Genomic DNA, 23,185 nt, shown 5'->3' on the forward strand with positions numbered 1-23,185 from the left:
TTGTGCTTCCGTTAGAAAACGTCATGCTACATGTTCTGATGCTAAGAATATGTACAGTATCATCTGGCTGGCTTGGCTCGTTCAAGCCCGGGAAATATTCCCAGCGGACCTCCCTGCTGGCTGAAGACCTCTCATCGCTGCTCGGTCCCAAAAGCTAAATCCCAAGAAGCTGTGCAGAGCAGTGAGGAGTGCCATGACCTCTGACCTCTCTGGCCGAGCAAGCCTGAACATCAGACAGAAGCTTCTTGGGACGCATGGTCATCTGGATCTCAAAGCGGTCGACCGGAAAGTCTTCTCTCCCCCAAAGATTGTCTCATTCCACACCAAGGAGGTCATTCAACAGCCCCGCCCGGCAATGAGAGGCCTTCAGCCACACCCACTGATCATGTGACTTGGCTCTTCTCTCTGATTAGTCACGGCCATGTGCAGGAATGTAAACGGAGGTTAGTCGCTGGAGTGAAAGGGCACCACCGATAAGGAACTACTTCATGTTGGGGTCAGCACAGAGCCCGCCCCCAACTCCGCCACGCTGATGTCTCATTGACACCGACTGGCTCCTCCCCCTCCAACGCCCAGGGAGCTTGATGTTCAGCTCACAGAGCGGTGATTGGTCAGCTCTTCTTTTGTACATCACACCCACGCAACCAAGCAGGCGTCTGCCTGGACTCCCCCAGGCGGCCACCCAGCCCCCCCCTTCACCTCTGCTTCAGTGGAGCATCAATAAATATCAATCAATCAATCAATCAATGTGAGTGGTTCAGCTCAAACGTCCATGTGGCGCCGCTTTACACGTTGCTATCTTTACCGCTACTACACAGGAAGCTAAACAGCTAGTCAACCACAGCAGTGATGGCTAACGCCAAGGAAAACACTTCCCCTGGTGTTTTGGTGGAGAAGTGCAGGTCACACCAGCAGCCCCCACACCAGCGTCAGAAGGGGGCCGTCGCATGACCAAGCCTGAAGTCCCAGCTTTCATCACCTCCTTTCATTTACCTGCTTTCAACACCTGGTTTCTTTACCAGGTTTCATCAGCTGCTTTCTTGACCAGGCTTCTTTACCAGGTTTCATCACCAGGCTTCTTTACCAGGTTTCATCAGCTGCTATGTACTTCTATAAACATGATTCGGGGCCGGGGTTCAGGCCAATGTGACTGATTATTTTTTTTTCCATACGGAGGAGCTGCAGCTGATGTAGACTGTCTTGGTCGGGTGGGTTGGCCCCCCAGCCCTCCCAGCTCTCCCAGCCCCCCCAGCTCTCCCAGCCCCCAAGCCACCTGACCAAATGCACCAAAGAAGAGTTTGATGAAAAGAAAGGAAATGATGACTGCAGGTTTCCGTGCGTTAGTCTTTGTTGGGCATGGGCGTTCCCTTGTAGAAAACATTTCGAGTGATATCTGGGCTGCTTCCTCTCTCTGGAACCAGGACGACATTGTGGCCCTTCCTGCGTAGCGTGGACTCGCGACTCGAGGTGGTTGAGAGTATTTCTGAAGCCGCATCGCCGCCGCTTCCACCGTCTCCTGGAGTAACCCTGATGGTGGACAGGCTCTGATTGGGGTGCTTCTGCTCTGCGATGCTAGCTTGGCTGCTTTGGACCGTAACCACGGGCGGTGCGCTAACCGCGCCAGCCGTGGTGGTCACATGATTGGCATGCTTCCTGTCAACTGACCCTTCTCGGAGAGAGTCCAAGCTTTCGGAGTCTCTATTGAGATCATTCAGGTCAAAGGACTGCCTAAGACCTCCACCTCCTGGACCGGCAGGCCCGACAGCAGCAGCGCCATTGCCGTGATCCAGAGAGCGCCACCTCCATGATCCACTCCCATCGGTGGACGGAGCTTGGATGACCGGTTTGTGCTTTTCAGGGTGCGCCTCTATTCGTACGATTGCTCCAGTGCTCCCTGAAATACTTCCTGTGGTGCTGGCCAGCGAGCCGGGGCCTGTGGTGCTACCGGGTTCCTTGTCCGTGAGAGCCCTGTAGTGAGCGGACGCCTGCGAGTTTCCCACCGTGCTGCTCTCATCCAGGCTCCTGGAATGAGTCTGAAGGAGACCCTGCTGCTTGGACATAGCAATCACCTGAACGATCCGAGGTTGGCTCGTCTTCTCGGCTGCCCTTTGCCAGCTCGCCTGAGCCGCGCTTTCGCCTGCAGAAGCGCCCTCGCCGCCCCCCGCCACGGCCCTGGCGGAGGTATTATGGTAATTCTCATGCGATTCTTCAGGGATGTGGACCAGTTGCGAAGACCCGGGTCGAGGCTGCATCAGCATCCGAGCTCCTCCGGTGATGCCGCTGCAGTTGCTGGGTAAAGTGCTGCTGGCGCCCGTGGCCAGTTTGGACAGGAACGCATGCGCTTCAAAGCCGCCATCCAGGCTCACGGCTGACGGCTCGGAGCTGGACCGGACCTCCATGCCGCCATGGTAATGAGGATGCGGAGTGGACGGACCAGACGAGTCTCCTGAGGGTGGGAAACAGTCCGGCACCTGCAGGGTGGATTTGTGGCTGTTCTTACTTTTCCACTGTGACAGAAGCTGCTTGGAACGACTGGAGTCCATGGAGGCGTGGTTGAGGGTGGCGGCGTGGCGTCTTGCCGCTTCCTCGTATGCTGCAATGGCCTGCGGTGTGTGGACACGAGGAAGGGTGTGGCTAAAGGTGGCCACCGTATCCTTGCTCCGGGGGCTGTGGGAGGGCATCCCGTCTGCATCCCTGTTCGGGCATTTCAGGCTCTCCTCGGCGTTCTGCTGGGGAAGAGCTCGATGGAGAAGACCTTCAGATTGAGAGCTGCTGATTCTCGCCTCCCCGGAAAGGCTGGCTTTCATCTGGAGGTGATGAAGGACGGCCTCTTGGCTGACGTGGGGAAAGGAACAGGAGGGGCAGCGGGGCTGGGAGGGGGAAAAGCTGCTGGACTCCTCGCTGGGGAGGAAGTTTCCCACTGCGTACATTCCCTGGCAGGAAGAAGAAAACATTCTCTGAGTGACATGGTACAGGTTATGATTAGGGTTATATACACCTTATGTCTTAAATGGGCACAGTACATAGTACATAGTACATAGTACATGGTACATGGTACATAGAAGAAAGACTTGTAGGGAGTCTAACTGTGAAGGAAGCAGGCAAACTAAGATGAAGTTGAAATAAATGCTATATTCTAAATGTTTAGGAAAATGCGTATGTGGAACTAAATATCATTCAACAGTAAACCCGGATGCTCTTCCAGGTTTGAGATGGACAAGAAGCCAAGACGAGGGAAAGGTGGGCGTACCAGGTAGAGAGCAATGGCTCCACCAATGAGGAAGCCCAGGTAGACATCCATGGCATGGTTCTTGTACTGAATGATGCGGGTCAGACCGCAGATGATGGCGCAGATGATGAAGGAGAAGACCAGGAGAGGCTTGAGCAGCTTGGAAGAGTCGGTCAGAGTGCTGTTGAAGTACATCTGTGGACATGTCAAATTGCAGGAGATTACAAACTTGCTGATCGGAATGACTGGAAGCTCTTGGCACGGCTTGCGGAAGCCAAGTGTTTAACACGGGCGATGCCGACTGGCTTTGCCCCCCCATCCAATGACATGCACCTCCAAAAACGCAGACTAAAGAGCTACGATTGGTCGGCCTTTCTCCGTCCATCTTTTCTGCTGTTTCACTCTAGCAGAAGCGCCAGAACATCAGCCATCAATGGGTTCCCGACCCGACATCCGTTACGTTTATCAAGCCAATATCAGCAATAGAGATATAGATATTCCATATTATTATCATTTCATTCTATCTGAAGCAAGAGAGGCGGAGGAAGAAACTCACGGAAACATAGACAGCAGCAAATGATGCCAGAGTGGCGTGCTGGGATGGGAAGGACTTCCTGTGAAAGACAACACGACAGAAAATGTCAGCAACACTTTCCTTGTCTTCCCAAGTGTCCTGTGCGGCTCTCTGCCCCGCTTCCACTCCGCATCCCGCAGGGACGTACGGGAAACGTCTAGGAGTGCGAGTCACGTGACTGTCCGGATGACGTCAGTGTATCAGGCAAAGTCGTGAAATAGGAAAAATAGGAAATCTAGCGTACAATCCGGGACAGCACCACCAATCCCAATCCCGTTTCCAGGCTTACCTGCCCCGACTGATGGCAGCAGAATCGGAGCCTGAGCAGATGTCCTCCATGATGTAAGGGTTGTGCTCACAGCTCATGCTCAGACTGGTGTAGTTGGGTTTGCACACGGTCAGGAAGTACGGCGCCGGGTAGCCCGTCATCAGCTGGAGGATGTCCGTCACCAGGGCTGTGGCGCAAAGACCAAACGCATGAACACCTGAGGAGGAGCAAAGGTCACGTCATCATGCCCAGCAGACAAAGACCAGCTCCGAGTAAGATTCTCTGACCTATCAATGCAACAGCACTTTCACTTCCACCTTCAACGTGTTGCCTGTACACTTCTGTATACTTCTGTATACTTCTGTATACTTCTGTATACTTCTGTATACTTCTGTATACTTCTGTATACTTCTGTATACTTCTGTATACTTCTGTATACTTCTGTATACGTCTCTAAGTGACGTACGTACAGGAGTACTTGTGGTCCAGTCATGTGACTACATCAGTTTACCTTTATACTTCCAAGTCTCCAAGTGATCCAGATCAGTCTCTGTGAAGAATGGATGGGGTTCTTTAAGAGTTGGGACACTACAGTCAGATTCCGACCAGGGACTCAATTCATCACCCTTATTATTCGTGTGTGTGTTTCCTTTTTTCATAGAAGACACACAGAAGTGTACCAGTCTCTGAAGATGTGTTCAAGTGAACTGCGTATTTATGAGTGCTGTGGCCAGTCAAAAGTGTAATGGTGCGTATTTGCTGACGTTTGGGTGTGGTCGGCTTCCTATGACTTCCTGTGGAGCTGCTTTGGCTTTGTTCAGGGATGGACCGATGACTAAAGCCTTGGTTCCCCTGCTTGTCCACCGCCATCTTGGCTAGGGTTAGGATTAGGATTAGGATTAGGGTTAGGAAAACATCCTACCAACAAAACGTATAGCTCTTCGTATGAAGGAGTTGAAGTTGCAGCCGGCCGCGTTGATGTTTGCTTCGGCTCCAGCGCCACTTTTCCGTCGCGAAAGACAACAAAACAAGATGGCTTCTCCGATCATGATCTGTCGACACACAAAAAGCTCACATGTCATTTGCCTCCTGGTCGCTGAACTCCCGGGACTTCCTGGCTGGAACCACGGCGTCCGTGCAGCACCGACCTTACGTACTCAGCGTGCAGCATTCAGCATCAAGCATCAGTAACACTTTTCTAGCATGTGCTTGAACACTCAACCTCCAAAAGCGAGCGAGGACTAGCTGCAGAAGAAGAGCATGCTGGTGTGGAGAGACGGAGGAGAGCTGGAGTGTGAATGCGTCGTACCGTGATGGCAGGCCCTGCGAAGGCCAAGCTCAGCAGCATCAGCAGGGGGATGACCTCGTGGTTGGGGTCGACGTAGGGTAGGCTCAGGCTGCGATCGTGACAGTGAAAGCCAGACTTGACCGGTTTAAACAAATCCGTCCACTCCAGGAAGTACAAGCTGACCATGGAGGAGACCAGGATGGGCAGCTGGGGACCGAGAATAACACAGGAGATAAAACACATCACCCCACGTAAATGTCAGCGAGTCCCGCCTCCACAACGCCGCGCTTCAACGAGCACGTTCATTTCATTTGCTAACAAGGCTGCGGGATGGAAACACGTGGTTCAAGCTGCCGTGTGGACTTTTCAGAACAAGACATGACAACAGCGCCACGCTAATATGCCACACGGGCGCCACGGCCATCAAACCATTTCCAGCTGCAAGCGTCACACCAACCAAGACGATACTTTGCTTTCTTGGCAGGCTCACAAAAAACGCCGAAAATCATATTTCATCAAATATGGACACATTGATCTTCATCATAAGCATACGATACTATACATATATTATACACTATACTATACACCATCATGTACGCACACGCACATCCTTTATTTGGAAGAGCAGAGATGCAAAGGTTCTGATTGGAATATGATCTGGAAAGAGAGCATTATCTGCAGTGGCTAGAATTCCACACAGTGGTGCAGTGGAGTTCACTGAGCACATTCACTTTCAGCGCTGACCTACTTTTTCATATGCTTCCTGCAGAAATATAGGCCAGCCATATTTCAGCCATCAGCCGCATTGCTTGCTCCAAAAGCCAACGTGCACCTGCAGTATCGTATCAGCATGGAGGCTGGCCTCCATCCATCATCTGTCCATCATCTGTCCATCATCTAGCCATCCATCTTATATTCATCATCCACCCATCATCCATCCATCTTCTATACATCATCTAGCTATCGTCCATCCGTCATCTGTCCATCATCTGTCCATCATCCATCCATCCATCATCTAGCCATCCATCTTCTGTCCATCATCCATCCATCTTCTATACATCATCTAGCCATCGTCCATCCGTCATCTGTCCATCATCCACCCATCATCTAATCATCATCAATCCATCAATCAACCATTATCTATCCATCTTCTATCCATCGTCCACCCATTATCCATCCATGGTCCATCCATCATCCAGCAAGAGATGCAAATCTATGATCCACCATGCTGTGGCATTGGACGCTGGTGAATTATTAGAGCATGCATAAAGGGTCCAGCTGGGAACACCACAAGCCACATGAAATATACAATACTTCCTTCTTTTAATCGGAAATATCAGCTTCCTTCCTCTACACCAAACCTTTCTTGAGGACACAAGCACGAGGCAAGCACACATACGCTAGCCATGCTAACAAATACTGTCCATCTTTCATCTGCCATGATCATTTTGCCATTTCGCCATTTTGTGTTTCTGAGTGACGACGCATCGACGTGCAGTTCTTGCGTCTACATATTTTTTGCGTCATCCCAGCACTAGTTGAGGAGAGAAAGGGAGTGTCTACACGCTGCCATGCAACACCGGATTCATTGCAAATGTTGATCTGAAAGCGGAGCGATCACACATAACCACATTCAATCTGTACGAACGTGCACAAGACCGTTTGGGAATATGCACGAGTACGAGGTAGAAGACGCTAACTTCCATGGAATCCTCCTCGCCCGCGTTCATGTTCTGATGGAATACTGTACCACAAACGGCCACCGGGCCACACTTTGGACACCCTGCTGCTCCTTTCCATCATTCTATGAGGTGTGATTGACAGCGTTGACGAGGATAGGATACGATGATAGATTAGGATAAAGTCACATTGGTACGAAAAGCCATTCAATGTTCTCCTCTTTCTCACGTGACCTACATAAAACAAGCGGCAAGATTGCTAATCAGACTCGCGCGCGCACGCACGGGCACGCACACAGAGATGGGGCAGGTGCACATGGTAAATAGAGAGGTAAATAGGAGGGAGGGATGGATGGATGAAGCCTAACCTCCACAAAGTAGAAGCAAGGCAGCAGGCTGACGCTGTCCTTGCTCATCAGCGATCTTTCTCTCGCAGACATCTTCGATCCTCGTCACGTGGAGATTCGGGACTGGAACGCGGCGTCGACGTCCGGATTGCTCGGATGAGACGCTAGACCAAAACCATGCTTACGTGATGACAACAGCCTTTAGCTCGCTAGCAAGGTTCCTTTCTAGCATCTTGGCGAAGACGCACAGCACGGCATCATGGACGCTCGGCAACAAGAACATCAGCCGGCGCATGCGCAGTCCACGCACAGCCTTTCCTTGCTTTGCATTTATATGAGACCGCGAAGCATCTCTGACATGTTTATCGTCGGAGTTGCATGCTGCGTTCTTCGGGAGCTCAGGGGCAACGCTGGAGACCTGCACAACACCGGAAGGGACCACGAGACCGGAAGGGACCACCAGACCATCATCATGTGCCGAATCATTTACGATCTCATTTGGTGGTTTTTACTCATATTTTACTCATATCTACTTGAAATCTGGTCTCTCTCTGTTCACATAAAATACCAGAACTCGGTCAGTGCAGTACAGTAACTTCAGTACAGTAACTACAGTACAGTAAGTACCGTGCACTAAGTACAGTAACTACAGTGCAGTAAGTACCGTGCAGTAAGTACAGTACAGTAAGTACCGTGCTAAAGAATGTTGTCATTTGACTGTCTACTGTATATACAGCAACATTGATATTGTTGATATCATTGATCAAATGATTGATTTGAACCATCATAATGCCCAATAAGCCCCAATGAAAACAAAAGGGAACACTTTGGACTGCCAAGATGATGTAATTCAACAATTCCTCTGGGATGAGCGATGACAATAATCTATATGAAGCCCAAACACATGAACAGAATGGCGAAAATAGGGAACGTTGCTGTTCTAATATCCACCGCTCGAGGGCGCCATTTGTACACTTGGCAGTCGGGCACAGCAGGGTTTTCAATACACTGCTCATCCCCAGGCCCTCCGAACCCTAACCTCCCCCCTCGCCTCTGAGTGCTGACTGAACGTTTCATGTCAGCCATGCAAGGGAACACTCGAACATTGAAAATAGCCCTCAAAACACACGCATGCCCCCTTTAAAGGCATAACTTATCTCTTTTCCAACCCCAATACCCGAGCCATTCGTAGGAAAAATGCCAACTTCTATACTATGAGACACTTTGGCTGGCCCTGGCCCACCAGTTGACACAATATGCAGTACTATGTCATATATAGTATATGTGTGCAATTATTGACTTTTATTTGTATGGTATGCTTCTTATTTCAATGAACTCTTGATAAAAAAAAGTTGATATACTTATCACAAATCCAATTCTTGGCAGCTGGGGCATATAATGGGGCATATAATGGGGCATATATTGGGGCATATAATGAGGCATATAATCCTTCATCTCAGCAGTCGGTCATTCATACATTCAGCAGAGCATAACAATACCGTACATGCATTTGACTGTTGCTGTCCAGCTGCTGCTTGATGCCAGCTTTTCTTCTCTATGACAAGCACCCCCCCCCCACTTCAGGATGACGAGAGTACTGCAAGCATTTCTGCGTATTTCCTTGTGGGATCAGCAAGAAGAATGACAATCCACAGTCATGGTGGATAAGAAATGTAATTATCAACAAAGAATGATGTTGTTGGCCACATGCTGACTAAAACTAACTGGTACGGCACGAGGAAAGGCTGCTGAGCGTGTATTTGCAAGCCTTGTGTGTTCCTTCGAGCAGAGGTGGAGCTTTTGCATGCTAGTTGTGTATTTGCTATCTGGGTCACACTTGCGCCTTTGGCGCCGCAACGGTCCAAAACACAATGTCGGCATTTCTCATCTCGTCTCTTATTCCTGGCTACATCCTCATTCCGTCATAGTCAATTAGCACAAAGATGAGGAGGACTAAGTCATTCTGGTAGATATCCCCACACTCATCCTGGACCTGGACCTGCAGCACCACTCCAAATGTCCAGACTTTTCATTTGGACTTGATGGATTTTGGTTCAACATTCTTCCCTTGCTCTTCGGGTTACAATACTCCCCTCAAATGTCATTTTCACGTAAAATGCTACCCTACATCTACACTATGTGACTGCTATATGTACTATGCTACACTATATGACTGCTATATGTACTATGCTACCCTACATCTACACTATATGACTGCTATATGTACTATGCTACACTATATGACTGCTATATGTACTATGCTACCCTACATCTACACTATATGACTGCTATATGTACTATGCTACACTATATGACTGCTATATGTACTATGCTACCCTACATCTACACTAAAAGACTGCCATATGTACTATGCTACCCTACATCTACACTATATGACTGCTATATGTACTATGCTACCCGACATCTACACTATATGACTGCTATATGTACTATGCTACCCTATATGACTGCTATATGTACTATGCTACACTATATGACTGCTATATGTACTATGCTACCCTATATGACTGCTATATGTACTATGCTACACTATATGACTGCTATATGTACTATGCTACACTATATGACTGCTATATGTACTATGCTACCCTATATGACTGCTATATGTACTATGCTACACTATATGACTGCTATATGTACTATGCTACACTATATGACTGCTATATGTACTATGCTACCCTACATCTACACTATGTGACTGCTATATGTACTATGCTACCCTATATGACTGCTATATGTACTATGCTACACTATATGACTGCTATATGTACTATGCTACCCTACATCTACACTATATGACTGCTATATGTACTATGCTACCCTACATCTACACTATATGACTGCTATATGTACTATGCTACACTATATGACTGCTATATGTACTATGCTACCCTACATCTACACTATATGACTGCTATATGTACTATGCTACACTATATGACTGCTATATGTACTATGCTACCCTACATCTACACTATATGACTGCTATATGTACTATGCTACCCTACATCTCTTGATGACTTATTTACTATATGATTGAAGGATTGAAATGACTATTCCTTATTTAGAAATCTAATATTTTGGTCGTAAAACACGTTTATGACCATCTAAATACACTTACTGACATGAGTAGAGCCCTGTAGATGTGAAATAACACCCCTATAGTCACCTTTACACTCCTAGGAGCCAATTTCGTAGACATCATAAGAGAAAATAAGTCATATTGGATATAAATAAGACAAAATACATCGTGACATGTTAGCATATGTTTTGGTGTACTTCCTGTGCTGTAGAAGAGTCAGCCAGGGCAGATGCTAAAGCGCGGCATCAGCGCCTCTCTTCTTCCTCCACAGACATCACGTCCTAAAAGCTAACACCAACCTAGCACGCAGCGCTCCAAGGCCCCACCCCAAACCCCTCCCTGGAGTGGCATGACTGACACCTAGTGACCGGAGGAGGATACTACATCAGGTCTTCTGAATTATCCTTCCTTTCTGCTTGAACATGCTTGGTTTAGGCCAAGACTAAAAATAGGCTGCATCCAAGCAGGGCCAACAAGAGCCATCATTTATGATTGGATGTCTATTCAAAGTGTGAAGCTGCAGTGTTGGGGGGGGGGGGGGGCACCAGCATGCAGGGGGTATTTCCTCATGCTGTTGTGATGAAGTGATGTGTGTGAATGCAACACTGCGTGCCACAAATCACAAATGCACCACGAAACATCAACATCTCTCCTTGAAAAGGTGCCGCTTATTCACGGCTCAGTCGCTCCAACATTCCCCTCTTCCTCTCCGTCATGCGGGGGGGGGGGTTGTTCCTTTACGCATGCGTTCCTTGTTGCATATATTTACATGCTTACGCGCACTGACCTCCCCCCCCTCCCCCTCCCTCCGGCAGCCAGCATTCTCCCTCTCCGTTCTTGCCATCCTCCCCCTCCCCCGCAGCAGCGATCAGCACTCCGGCTGAGCCGTGATGAAGCAAGCACGGAGGATGAGGATGCTGGCCGGACCACAATGATTCCCCATGAGAAGCGTGTCATCGCGTGCTGGCATCATGCTGTACTTCCAGTTGGTGGTGATGGCCGGGACCGTCATGCTGGCCTACTACTTTGAGTACACCGACACCTTCAGTGTGCACGTGCAGGGATTTTTTTGCTACGACACCACCTACACCAAACCCTACCTTGGACCGGAGGACCACAGCGCCGTCCCGCCCATCCTGCTCTACTCGGTGGTGGCCGGCTTGCCAACGCTGCTGGTGAGTCGACATCCAGTCGCCTGGAGGACAGAGAGAGAGAATGGGCATGTGGAAATGTGCACGGCATGCAATGAAATGACAGCTGGCTACTAATACTAACACTAATACTAACACTAATACTAATACTACTGATGCAGAGTTTCCAACCATCATATCCCATCCCAAATGACAGCAGGATGTCCTTCCACAAGACGCACAAAAAGCGGGGCAATTTGAAAGAGTTGTTATGTTGAACCAAAACGGGTGGAAAGGTTGCTGATGGAAAGCCACTCCTAGCGAAGCCGCTTTGACATGGATGCTGCTACTTAGCGGCGTCCAGGACTGTCATGCACACTTTGCCTCTTGTTGGCAGCTTTCATTTCATTTGATTTTGAATAACGAGCAGATAAACACAACTGTCTAATAATCAAGACATCGGAATAGTGGATTGAGATTCAGCATCGGCTCCTTTGCACGTTTTACAAACTCTGGTGGTTAGACCATGTCTTCATCAGGAAAGACATCTCAGGCACGCTAAGCGGGTAATCGTTTGCACCTTTACGTCGTTCTTATCCATCTTAAAGAGTTCACATTTTTTGGGCCGGTCCTTGACAGCACCGTAGTTGCAGAAGGTTGACTTGGGTTTGCATCCCGAGAGCAGCGGGAATGGATGCGATGTTTCCCAAAAGTACCACGGCCAAGTAGAAGGTTAGAGAAGGTGAAAGGAGGTGAGGTTGGTTTTTCCACACCGTCATATTCAGCTCCTTTTCAAGATGGCTGCCAGTCAAGTCCATGAAAAACACCTAACCCTACAAGAAAGGCCGTTTAGTCACCCCCCCCACCCCCACTGTGTGCTTTGTATTGACAGGCTTTGGCCTTTTTTCTGTCTTCCACGTGTACCAGATCACGCTAACAGAGACGGTGCTGTTCCTGGTCCAGTACACGTCTCAGGAGTTTGACCGCTTAGAGAAGACGGTGGCCACAGGAGACTGCTGCTACCTCAATCCGCTGGTGCGCAGGACCTTTCGTTTCCTGGGTATGTTTTACACACACGCATGCATGCACGCATGCACGCATGCACGCATGCAGCATGACACACTGGCTCGTTCAGTCAGCCGCCATTGATGTCCGGAGGCCGGAGGATTATCGATATCATACATTCATTTTAGGCTGCTGGGAAGAAAGCCCCCACCGCATGCTTCTCATATTTTGCGGGAGTAGACCTTTTAGGCGTGTAGTCTCAAAGCCGGCTAGCCAGCCATTGGTAGCCAATGAAATACTGAAGCTGCAATATGTTCTTCACAGCCTTTGTACAGTAGGACATGGAAAGGCTGGGACAAAGTCAATTGTTTATGCCCTAATAAGCAATTTTGGAGGTGAAGGATGGCTGGCTGGAAAGCAGCAGTCATCCGGAAAACACAAAGCGCCCGCTCGCATGGCCACGCTCCGGCAGGGCAAAGTAGGACAAAGTAGGACAAAATGAGACGGATGAGCCTCTGCAGCAAGTGAGTCACACGAGGCTTGACAAAATCCATTTGATGCTTGTTAGAAAAATGAGCCGTCAACATCTGGAGCCGTGCATTGTTGCTCCGACAAGAACCAGTTGGCGCTGGAGACAAAGGCTGTCCCGATGCCACTTGGGATGTATTGGTGTAGATAAGGCTTGGTCTAGTCATTCAGGCCTAAGAGAGATTTAAAGACATCCCAACCTAGCAGACTAGGATACATGCGCGGGAAAAGGGGAAGTACATACGTACGTACGTGTACGAGACCGAGGCAAAGGGAAGAAAGATTGTCACGTTGCATCGATTTCCAGGGAGCAGGATTCCCAAATGTTGGATGACAAAGAGGAATATTCCCACCGAGGAAGAAGAGGCTCTTTCCCTTTCCTTACTTTTCCTTTCCTTTCCTTTCTTCTCCAGGAGTCTACACCTTTGGCCTCTTCACCGTGGACATCTTCGTCAACGCCGGCCAGGTCGTGACTGGAAACCTGGCACCTTATTTCCTGACCATCTGCAAACCAAACTACACGGCGCTGGGGTGCTACCAGGCCCTGCGCTACATCAGCCACCGGGAGGCCTGCACAGGAAACCAGGAAGACATCCTGCACGCCCGAAAAACCTTCCCGTCCAAGGAAGCCGCTCTCAGCATCTACGCCGCACTCTACATGGCCGTGAGCGCTCCCACTCCTGCCCTCAGGCTTGGCACGAAGTATGAAACATCACATCATCTCCTCCTTCCCCCTTGCAGATGTACGTGACGTGCACGGTTCACGCGAAAGGAACTCGCCTCGCCAAGCCGGTGTTGTCCATGGCGCTGGTGTGTCTGGCCTTCGTCACGGGACTCAATCGCATCGCTGAATACCGCAACCACTGGTCAGATGTGATCGCGGGCTTCATCATTGGCACTGCCATCGCCACCTTCCTGGTCAGTACGCCGCTTCCTGCAGGACCGATGTCCTCTCTCATTTGCACGCCTCCTTATGGCGGACGCTGCGGAAGCAAAAAGCCGGTCAAAAGCATGACAAGCTAAACTAATATACGGTTCCAACCACTGTTGCAGAAGGTCCCATGAAGGTGGAGAACCGTTGGGTTGCTTTGCTCTTGCTCCTCTGCTCAGTTCCTCCCACAGCTGGGATAGGCTCCAGCCTGTGTTCTCCCTGTGTGATCCAGAGCCAAGAGAGGAACGTGTGTGTGCTTCCTGCAGGTGGTGTGCGTGGTGCACAAGTTCAAAGGCAAGTTATTACTGAATGAAGACACGGCAGCGGAATGGCACGCCACCACAGCGATGCTGGCCATGGACAGTCCTCTGGAGAAGTACGTCACCGCACAGGTCAGTAGGAGCACGACCCCCCTTTGATGGGCGGTGGGGGGGCTTGATGACAGACACGTCTTCCCATGCATGGACGTACTGAATCCTCATCATGTACCAAAGACACCACTGGACTTCATTTCCCTCGTCTTGGACATGCTATGCATCAGTCTGTCTTTTTCTGCAGAATCACATCACCTTTGCGGAGGTCACATGACGTGGCGTCAGCTGTGTGGCAGACCCTTTGGACCCCTCCCGGCAGACAATCCAACCAGCCCAAGTGTCTCCTGTCCGTGCGTGCGTTGTTCCATCCCCCTCTTCATCCTTTCTGTGAAGGACACCAATCTCTGCACTCATCATTCCCATCATTCCCACTCTCTCAGACCAAGACGGATGCAAGAAGCTTGTTTTTCCAGACCATGACTTATTGAGCTACTGAATTGTTCTTCCTGATCCATCACGCGCTTCCGAGGCAACATCCCCATCATCATGTCAACATTGCCAATAAATAGCACCATTAGGCTTTCAAGTACATCTACAGGACCAACGCGGCAGAAGGAGGGTTCCTACTTCAGGGATGTTCATTTTTCTATTTCCTCTTGAGGTGTCAAAATCCGATTCTCCTGTCAGACCTGAGTTGAGCATATTGTCTGACTGCTGTGTTGATCAGAATATCACACTGAAAGCTGGACCTTTCTTCGTGTATGAAACAGTATTCATCTCCCACCGTATGATTTCTGAAACATCACCAAACGTCACCAAACTCCTTCTACCCCAAATAGCGGCACGTATTGTTCCATGAATAATACCGCCATCGCTATGCCCATGCTAATATTCCAATGGGCAAATGTCCAAAAGGCTCCAAAACCAGCATTTGTTGTGAAGAAATTTACACCGCAAACTTCACCTCCTGTAGCTCGAAGCTAACGTTAGCCACGGCCAAGTATTATTCTTCGAAGAATATGCCCTTATGACGGATCTCTCCTTACCTTTACGTTTTCTCTGGATGGATGGATGAGATCATTGTTTGGTGTTGCAATGAAAAGATTCCTACCACAAACAACAGCCCATAAAGTCAACGTTGCTCGTGACATTTTCAGGTTGACTTTCTGATCAAGCTTTCTATTGGCTGGAAACCTGGTAACGACACGCCAATCATAGCTCAGCCCGACGGAAGACATTCCCACACATGCGCACCAGGATCCTTTGATTTCCTGGCATGACTCACTCGGGGATAGTTCTCCTGTTATTCTCTCAGCGTGTCCGGCAAGGCTAATGTTCTACATGCTTTTATTAGCAACAGCTGCACGGGGATGTTTTCATCATTTCTCCACGCCACAAAAGTGGAAAAGGGATATTATGTTGAAACTATTTTTCATTTGATGGATCAAATCCATAACAATAATCCACAAACACCCCCAGAACGACCAGTCCAGGGTGTACCCCGCCTCTCAAGGCAATAAGAGTGATTTTAATGGTTAGCTCTTGTAGGCAAACTATCAGATGGATATTATGTTTTGTAACAAAAGATATATATATTTAATAGCAAGGCTGTCTGGATAATAATAATAATAATGTAAAAAGAGAAGAAAATGGAAATGACTTTGAAAGTAAAAAAGGAAGGGTTATGACTCCACTTGTCTTTAGAAGGAAAGAAAGAGCGAGCTGTCAAACGCTTTGGTATTTCTCCCTTTCTTTGGCGTTTTAGTATTAGTACTATCTACTATTAGTACTATCAAATACCATCCTCACATGTCATTTCAGAATCCTTGTGTTGGTTTTTATTGTGGTGTGAATGTCCAGTCCAAGTAGAAGCTTCCTTTGTAGCAAAGAGTCAACATGTGTTCCAGAGAAAATCTACCGTCTTGTACATATGTACGCATACTCACATTTCTTCATCACTTTCACTTTCACTTTCCCTTTGACCTTCAATGGCTGTGGATCGTTAGTCGTTCATATTTCTCTGCTTTCAGACATTGTGTACTTTTATCACCACGTCCGTGTAGGCTGTGATGCTTGCTGAGCATCGATGATGTCACCGTAGCGTACATACAGTAGTGTTGTCACTGCACTGTCCCAAGGTGGATCCCTGAACTCACCGTGTGTTATCTTTGATGTGCTAACACGTGTGCACCGTACAGCCTAGCAGACCACAGGTAGTACATCTTTATGCCTCAGTGGAATCATTGATGACCATGTGCTAACACAGCTAGCATGTACAAGAAGCTGACCACGGGTGGTACATCTTTATGCTGTTTTCTAACTGACGAGTCCATCCAATACGTACCAGAGACGCACAGAGCATCACACTTTTTGTCAATCATGAAGAATTTACATGTTTGGCGGTCCTTGAACGCACCATGGTTGTGTGCTGAGATGCAAACGTCAAACTAGAAGTAGGTTTCTGACATTTATCATGCATGAGCTATAAATTTGACACGTGTAGACGTCGTGTGTGAGGCATACGTGGGGGTGAAATGTGGATTGTGTTATGAGTGAACAATGGCAATTGAAGAGAGGAGAGGCTTCTGCAGCGAACCTAATCATTACCACGCTGACTTTTATTGCAAATGTCAATCCACAATTGGAAAAACCTCAACGTGTGAGACGGAGTGAGACGTGTTTCCATGGCCGTGTCAATGACTCCATGACGTGTATTTACATTCTTTCTCCTGCCATTGCCATTCCACACAAATATGGAACCAATAAAAGCAAAGGTTTGAAGTAATCCTGGTGTCTTTGATTTGCAGCTACAGCTTTTCCAGTTGCCAGGCGGATGTAGTCACCGTGTGCCAACGTGGTCTGGGCTTAATCATCTCTCTCATCAAGCACCTCTCTCCTTTGGGACAGCAGGAAGGATTCCCACACGGCGAGGCACTGCAAGCAAACACCCCTTGTCATCATTTCAATACCTCACGTGGTTGCCATGTGGGCCTGCTTCAACTCATCCACTCCACTCATCTACTCTACTATCCGCTCTACTGGATGGAGTCTACCACAGAATAAGGTGTAGAGGTTTTGGAGTACTGGGACTACTGGGAGAACTGGGAGTACTGGAGGCAGGGAGCCAGGGCGTCTAAGCGTCATGCTTAAGTTTGTTACCTTTTCAAAGCATTCCACATTCTTCTCAGCTGTTGAGACGAAGGCTGACTTGATGTCACCTCTGGCACTCTTCTGCCAGTAGGTCCAGTCGCTCTTCAAAGCGTTGTTGGCCAGTTCCATCCGATCTGCCAAACCCTCCACTTCTTCCTGCAGCTCACCCTAAGAACACAGCAACAAAAACGTCATACAAACATGCCCCGAAATGTTGGCCAATGAAGCTAACGTGTTTTTGGGATGGGGGGCAGTGGAGCACCCGGAGAAAAGCCACACGTGCACGGGGAGAACATGCAACATGCGGAGATTCCAACCCAGGTCTTCCCATCTCCTGACTGGGGCCAACATGCTAACCATTCCAGGCACCCAAAAATACATGGATTGGATGCAAGATGGACTTGCGGGGATTTCGAAAAGTCATATGTTTTGAAGAATAATATCAATATAAGGCATTTAGAGGACCCATTAAAAGATGTAGTATTGCACAAAGGCCACTAGGTGTCACAAATGTTACTGTACTGTTGGGGGAGAAACACAAGCACCAGACTGGATCCCCACTGTGCAGTTTCCATGTGGCTGCTAGTTCAGCTTCCTCGGTACACGCGTACAGTACACGCATACCGTACACGTGTACTGTACACGCGTACAGTGTGAGTGTTCATTAGCCTGATGATGACGGAGGACACCCAAAGGCATATCTTGTCCACGTGTGTCACGAGGACAAGGCAGGAAGAAGGAGGCAATGAGGTGTGAACATGAACTGATGTGTGGATGATGCAGAACTTACAGCTTCTTGCTCAGCCTTTTTGGATGCCAGGGTCTCAAAGTCCGCCTGGATGTTGTCTCTCCGTCGCATCACAGTCTGAAACAGACAAGCACTGTCCAGCCACTAAACACGAATGGCACAAAGGTCATACAATCTGGGGTTTGGGCAGCATCTCTTTGCTTGCGATGCCCCTGCAGGAGCGGAGCAGAAATGCAGTCATGGCAGAGAGCTTTGGGATGTGATCGATACCGTAACTGTGCCGGGCCTTACCTTCAGTACTTCACCACACAGCACATACTCGTGAAGGGCAGGTACCAGGACCTCAGACAGATGATGGATCTGCTTTTCTGTTTCTTTGCGACATTGCTCCACACAGTTGGCAACATCTTTCAGGGGCTCGGCCAGGTCCTCCTCCATGTCCGCCCACTGGGCGTAGGCGGGGCCGCACTGCTTGAGCTCATCCAAATACTCTATTGACACAGAATACACTATATATATATATATATATATATATATATATATATATATATATATATTTACACACACACTTCCACAAGGAAGTGAAAGCAGTACTAGAGTGTGTGTCATTCATTTCTTCATTTGGACCACCACAGAAAGATTTGGCCCTACTTATGTTGAGGAATTTTTGGGACAATTTCATGCAGCAGATGCCGTCATGACGCCGTCATGAAGACTCTGCATGGTCAGAAGCTCTGAGGAAGCTACCTGGACAAGACGCATGGTCATCAAACAATGCTTAGACCCTGTAGAAGGGTAACAGCCTGAACCCAGCATGCGGTATACAATTCATACAGGAACTTTGACCTCCGAGGCCAAGGTCAAGTGCTCCTCCTCCAAAAGCAGTGACAGGACCATCCATTGTTCGCTATGAAGTGAACATGGCAACCATCAGGACACGTGTCCACTATCTTAGCCTACCTAGGCAAGACGAGGCAATACGAGCACCGTGTCAAACAGTTCCAAATGAAAGCAAATACCTCGCTGCTCCTTGATGATCCTCTGAGAAACTTTGTCCACAGAGGAGATCTTGTTGCTGAAGGTTTCTACATATTCCTGCATCAGCGTGAACTCCTCCGGCCGGCTCTTGACGCCACGCACCGAGTTGGCCACTGCCCGTACCGTGTCGCTCATTCGACTCAGGAAGCCCGGACCCTGTTTCTTGTGAGACGGCAGGTCCTGCACACGGGCACAGGCCAAAAGTTCAATTCAATGGTCCCAAGTACAGACTGCACAACAACATAAACATGGCATAGACGTCATACAGCTCCGACACACCAGCGATGCTCCAAAGGCCGGGAATTAGGAAGAAGTTGCACCAAGTAACCCTGAGGAGCCACGCCTGTCAAGTAAGAAGCATTTCAGGTGACCACGTCACAACGCCCCCCCCCCCCCCCCCCCCCCCCCGAGAACAGCAAGGCTTTACAACCAAGGGCGGATACTTGGAGGAATCCAAAACTATACCACATACACGCTATATTCATAGTAATGACAAGCTGGCATGTACTTTTATACACACAGTACATCATTCTTAGTGTTGACAAGCTAGCATGTACTTTTATACACAGTACATCATTCATAGTACTGACAAGCTAGCATGTAAACATTCAGGAAAAGAAAGGAAAGGCATGGAATGAAGCGTGTCAGATTTGACAGGCGGGATCGGCGAAGCCCCGGCGTGCGTTCTAAAAGTGGAATACCTGGGCAGTCAAAAAGATCTTCAAGTGCTGGTTGAAGGACAGGATGGGATGCTCGGCAATCTTGTTGAGGAAGCGATGCAGTGCGTTCTTCCTGGTCTGGATGAAGTCATCGTTGAAGCGCTCCACCATGCCTTTCATCACAAACTTCTCTGGCAGAGGCTGACAGAAGAGCACACTTTAGCCGGCCGGTCAAAGCGTCCGCCACCAACAGGGTTCACCATGCTGTCTTTACGCTACGGAAACGATTCCAAAAGTTTGTGAAGCCAGAGACCACGCTTTCTGCTGACATACAAGCCACGGGCAGAACCGCAGGGACTACGTGGAAGACCAGGCTTGGTGAGTCAACCCATGCAGTACCCTTGGGCAGCAGCCGGCTACTTGCTAGTACCGGACCGTGTAAGTACCGTGCAGCCTGTGGCTGGTGAAGCCATGTGCTTGGAATGGTCAGCACAACTTGATGAGTCACATGACATGACACTACACGTCAGAAGTACTGATGTGGCGTGTTTGACGTACATGCACGATGAGGGTTGGATGGCATTCTTCCAGTCTGCTCCGTAGCCAAAGAAAGTCCTGGTAGCGTCGGCAGACCTCATACTCATACGAGTCAAAGTCGCTTCTCGTAGTCTGAAGAGAGAAATGGCATTCATCTTCCACCACAACGTCTTTGACTACTCTGATCAATTCTGAATCCTGAATCTTATCTCCTGTCTCACCTTGGTCAGGACTCTGTACATGATGAACGTCTCAATGGCTGTCACGTGACTCTCTGGGTTGTCAACGGTAACAAACAAGTCTCTGCTGCCAATCTGCTGGTCCTCATCGTCATCCAGGTGGTACTGGTTGACCAGTGAGCTGGGAGTATCAGGCGCCGGAGCCCCATCCGTCAGTGACATTTTCTGGAGCAGAACATATGAAATACACAGTAAGCGTATACCTGTGTACTTTATTCCCATGGTATGGCAGATGGCTGTAACCATGGAAGCTCTTCCAAGCTTCTCCTTGGCACTTTCCCTCGCCAATGGCTGGACTGACCTACGTATCTGGAGACCAGTGACACATAAACACTTCCTGTCCCTCACTTCATGTGCAACAAATCAGTACACTTCTGTGCCCAACCAAAACATCCCATGAGTACTGTACCGTACCGTACCGTACCATTACACACTTACACACCAAATGAATACCTGCCTGGCCCAGTCTGTGTATTATTTGAAGGGAAATAGTACTTTCCCTTTTCTCCCAAGAGGATGTCATGAAATACACTACTACTCGGATTAGAATATGACATGAGATACTGACAGATGCATTACAGAAACAGTAAAAGCAATCATGAAAAGGCTATCAAATCAGGGGGAAACATATTTGATGGTTTCAGTCTTTCATCCACATGGAAACCGCCTTGTGGCTGACGGGAAAGCCTATCTTTGGAAAAGGACTTCCAGATTAGGAAAATCTGAAACTGCTAGGTTGTTGTTTCCGTGTAGACAACCAACTTGCTTCTTTCTGAAAACCATGACATCACCGACCTGGGGCCGTCACATGACCAGAAGTTGTCCTTGTCAGGTCACCAGGGAGCTGGAGCCTATCCCAGCTGGCGAGAGGCCGAGAGGCAGGGTACACCCTGGCTTGGTCACCAGCCAATACATACCACATACTGTACAGTACACACATCCATGTATACGAATGTGTGTACATACATTCATACATACACATACTGTATATATACACACACATTATATATACAAACATTGACACTATGGACAATTGCATCAACCCAACATGCATATTTTTGGGATGTAGGAGGAAGCCAGAGAAAACCCACAGAGAACATGAAAACGCCACGCGCTCACACGCATGCGCACAAACAAAGACACACACACACACACACACACACGTGAAGAACATGCAAAGTCCACAGGGATGTTCCAACGGAGATACCAACCCGGATCTCCTGACTGGGCGGCCCAAAAGAAAGCATAATACATATCAAATATCACAGCCTTACTATGTCATTGTAAACAACACAAAACAATACAATGCAAAGTAATACAACACGGCAACTTCAGCCAACGTTTGAAATGTCATTATTCAAAGTGGAGTCAAAGTGACTCAACTTTCCCTTTAGGATTCACAGCACGTTGGTTTATGATACTACCGTAGAAGAACCGCTGTGCTGTAGCAACCGTAGACACGCATTTTGAAACTGTTCCAAGCTGAAGCAAAAAGCACAAAGAATGATGAACTCCTATGCGAGTTAAAGACATGGAAATGTGAGCGGCTGTGCTGTTTGCTAACTTTGAAGACTGCTACAACGTGACGGTCTTACAAAGAAAGCACTTTTCCATGGCGTCTTTAACATCCGCACGGCAAACAAATGCAACAAATTCACCTTTACCTTGCTAAACACCTCCAAGTCTTCTTCTTCTTCCAGGTCCAACATGTCTGCTGAGAAACCCTCAGGTAAACTCATGACGTCACCACTTCCTGACTCACAGCGGCACCTTCCCCACCTTGTCCGGAACAGGAAAACACTCGGATAGCATCCGTTTCCCCCCACGTCCTTTCAAGATAAAAGACGCTATCGCGTAATAGCTATACGGGCCTGTAATAATACACCATATGTATAGTCGTCGATAAAGCAGCATCTCCGCCAAAGTCTATGTTGTGGACATTCATGTATGACCATCTATGTTGTAAATGGCTACGTGCATCTTGTATGTTACGAAGCTCTGTCATCCGTGCTTAACCATGAGCTGCATTGTTGGGCCACTGTCACCCAATGGCCGCATGGTGGCACCCTACAAAAAGCAGTGCTCGCTAAAAGGGTGCTGCTCGACACCGCCTTGCGGTCCGAGTGTAGATGTGCACCATCTACCACCGTCCTCTAGAGGGTGCTGCTTGACACCGCCTTGCGGTCTGTAAGTGTGCCCCATGTGCCACCGTCTTGTGTATATGAAAACACGTATGTTTTAACAGCACTAATACATTGATATTCATTTACGACTACTTTATCTATCTCTTATATAATATTGATGATGGCGATTCTATCATATAATATAAATGTAGATATTAAATATGTATATAATAATCAATATGTATTAAGTAAAGTAAGTTGTGTAGAATGTTTAATTTTAAACCATCAAGCTCAG

At 48.4% G+C, this 23,185-nt stretch overlaps 3 protein-coding genes across 6 annotated transcripts; 1 reads left to right on the forward strand and 2 right to left on the reverse strand.

The window, feature by feature from the left end:
* Nucleotides 1–1,257: 1,257 nt before the first annotated feature.
* Nucleotides 1,258–7,808, reverse strand: plppr4b (phospholipid phosphatase related 4b). Its single transcript, XM_058059898.2, has 7 exons — nucleotides 7,407–7,808; nucleotides 5,381–5,566; nucleotides 4,994–5,123; nucleotides 4,093–4,288; nucleotides 3,786–3,843; nucleotides 3,251–3,424; nucleotides 1,258–2,933 (listed from the first exon to the last, which is right to left on the reverse strand). The coding sequence occupies exons 1-7, from the start codon at nucleotides 7,476–7,478 to the stop codon at nucleotides 1,341–1,343; spliced, it is 2,409 nt and encodes an 802-aa protein (XP_057915881.2). The 5' UTR covers nucleotides 7,479–7,808; the 3' UTR covers nucleotides 1,258–1,340.
* Nucleotides 7,809–11,321: 3,513 nt separating this feature from the next.
* LOC131108689 (phospholipid phosphatase-related protein type 5) lies at nucleotides 11,322–17,192 on the forward strand. 2 transcript variants are annotated; one of them, XM_078792539.1, is made up of 6 exons: nucleotides 11,322–11,663; nucleotides 12,546–12,678; nucleotides 13,565–13,815; nucleotides 13,893–14,069; nucleotides 14,349–14,478; nucleotides 14,577–17,192. In XM_078792539.1, exons 1-6 carry the CDS (start codon nucleotides 11,430–11,432, stop codon nucleotides 14,882–14,884), a joined length of 1,233 nt encoding a protein of 410 aa, XP_078648665.1. In that variant the 5' UTR covers nucleotides 11,322–11,429; the 3' UTR covers nucleotides 14,885–17,192. The 2 variants fall into 2 exon arrangements, with proteins under 2 accessions (XP_078648665.1, XP_057915884.1); XM_058059901.2 differs by having other exon boundaries at nucleotides 11,324–11,663; nucleotides 14,349–14,474; nucleotides 14,641–14,814.
* snx7 (sorting nexin 7) lies at nucleotides 16,447–22,791 on the reverse strand. 3 transcript variants are annotated; one of them, XM_078792537.1, is made up of 9 exons: nucleotides 22,432–22,779; nucleotides 20,750–20,932; nucleotides 20,550–20,660; nucleotides 20,034–20,192; nucleotides 19,314–19,512; nucleotides 18,586–18,785; nucleotides 18,337–18,411; nucleotides 17,556–17,714; nucleotides 16,447–17,330 (listed from the first exon to the last, which is right to left on the reverse strand). In XM_078792537.1, the coding sequence occupies exons 1-9, from the start codon at nucleotides 22,504–22,506 to the stop codon at nucleotides 17,262–17,264; spliced, it is 1,230 nt and encodes a 409-aa protein (XP_078648663.1). In that variant the 5' UTR covers nucleotides 22,507–22,779; the 3' UTR covers nucleotides 16,447–17,261. The 3 variants fall into 3 exon arrangements, 2 of the variants coding, with proteins under 2 accessions (XP_078648663.1, XP_078648664.1); XM_078792538.1 differs by lacking the exon at nucleotides 22,432–22,779 and adding an exon at nucleotides 21,979–22,382; XR_013627876.1 differs by lacking the exon at nucleotides 16,447–17,330 and having other exon boundaries at nucleotides 17,632–17,714; nucleotides 18,337–18,506; nucleotides 22,432–22,791.
* Between the last annotated feature and the right edge of the window lie 394 nt (nucleotides 22,792–23,185).

The sequence above is a fragment of the Doryrhamphus excisus genome, linkage group LG7, assembly GCF_037039965.1.
Source record: "Doryrhamphus excisus strain RoL-2023G ecotype Guam linkage group LG7, RoL_Dexc_Guam_v1.1, whole genome shotgun sequence".
Taxonomy (NCBI): domain Eukaryota; kingdom Metazoa; phylum Chordata; class Actinopteri; order Syngnathiformes; family Syngnathidae; genus Doryrhamphus; species Doryrhamphus excisus.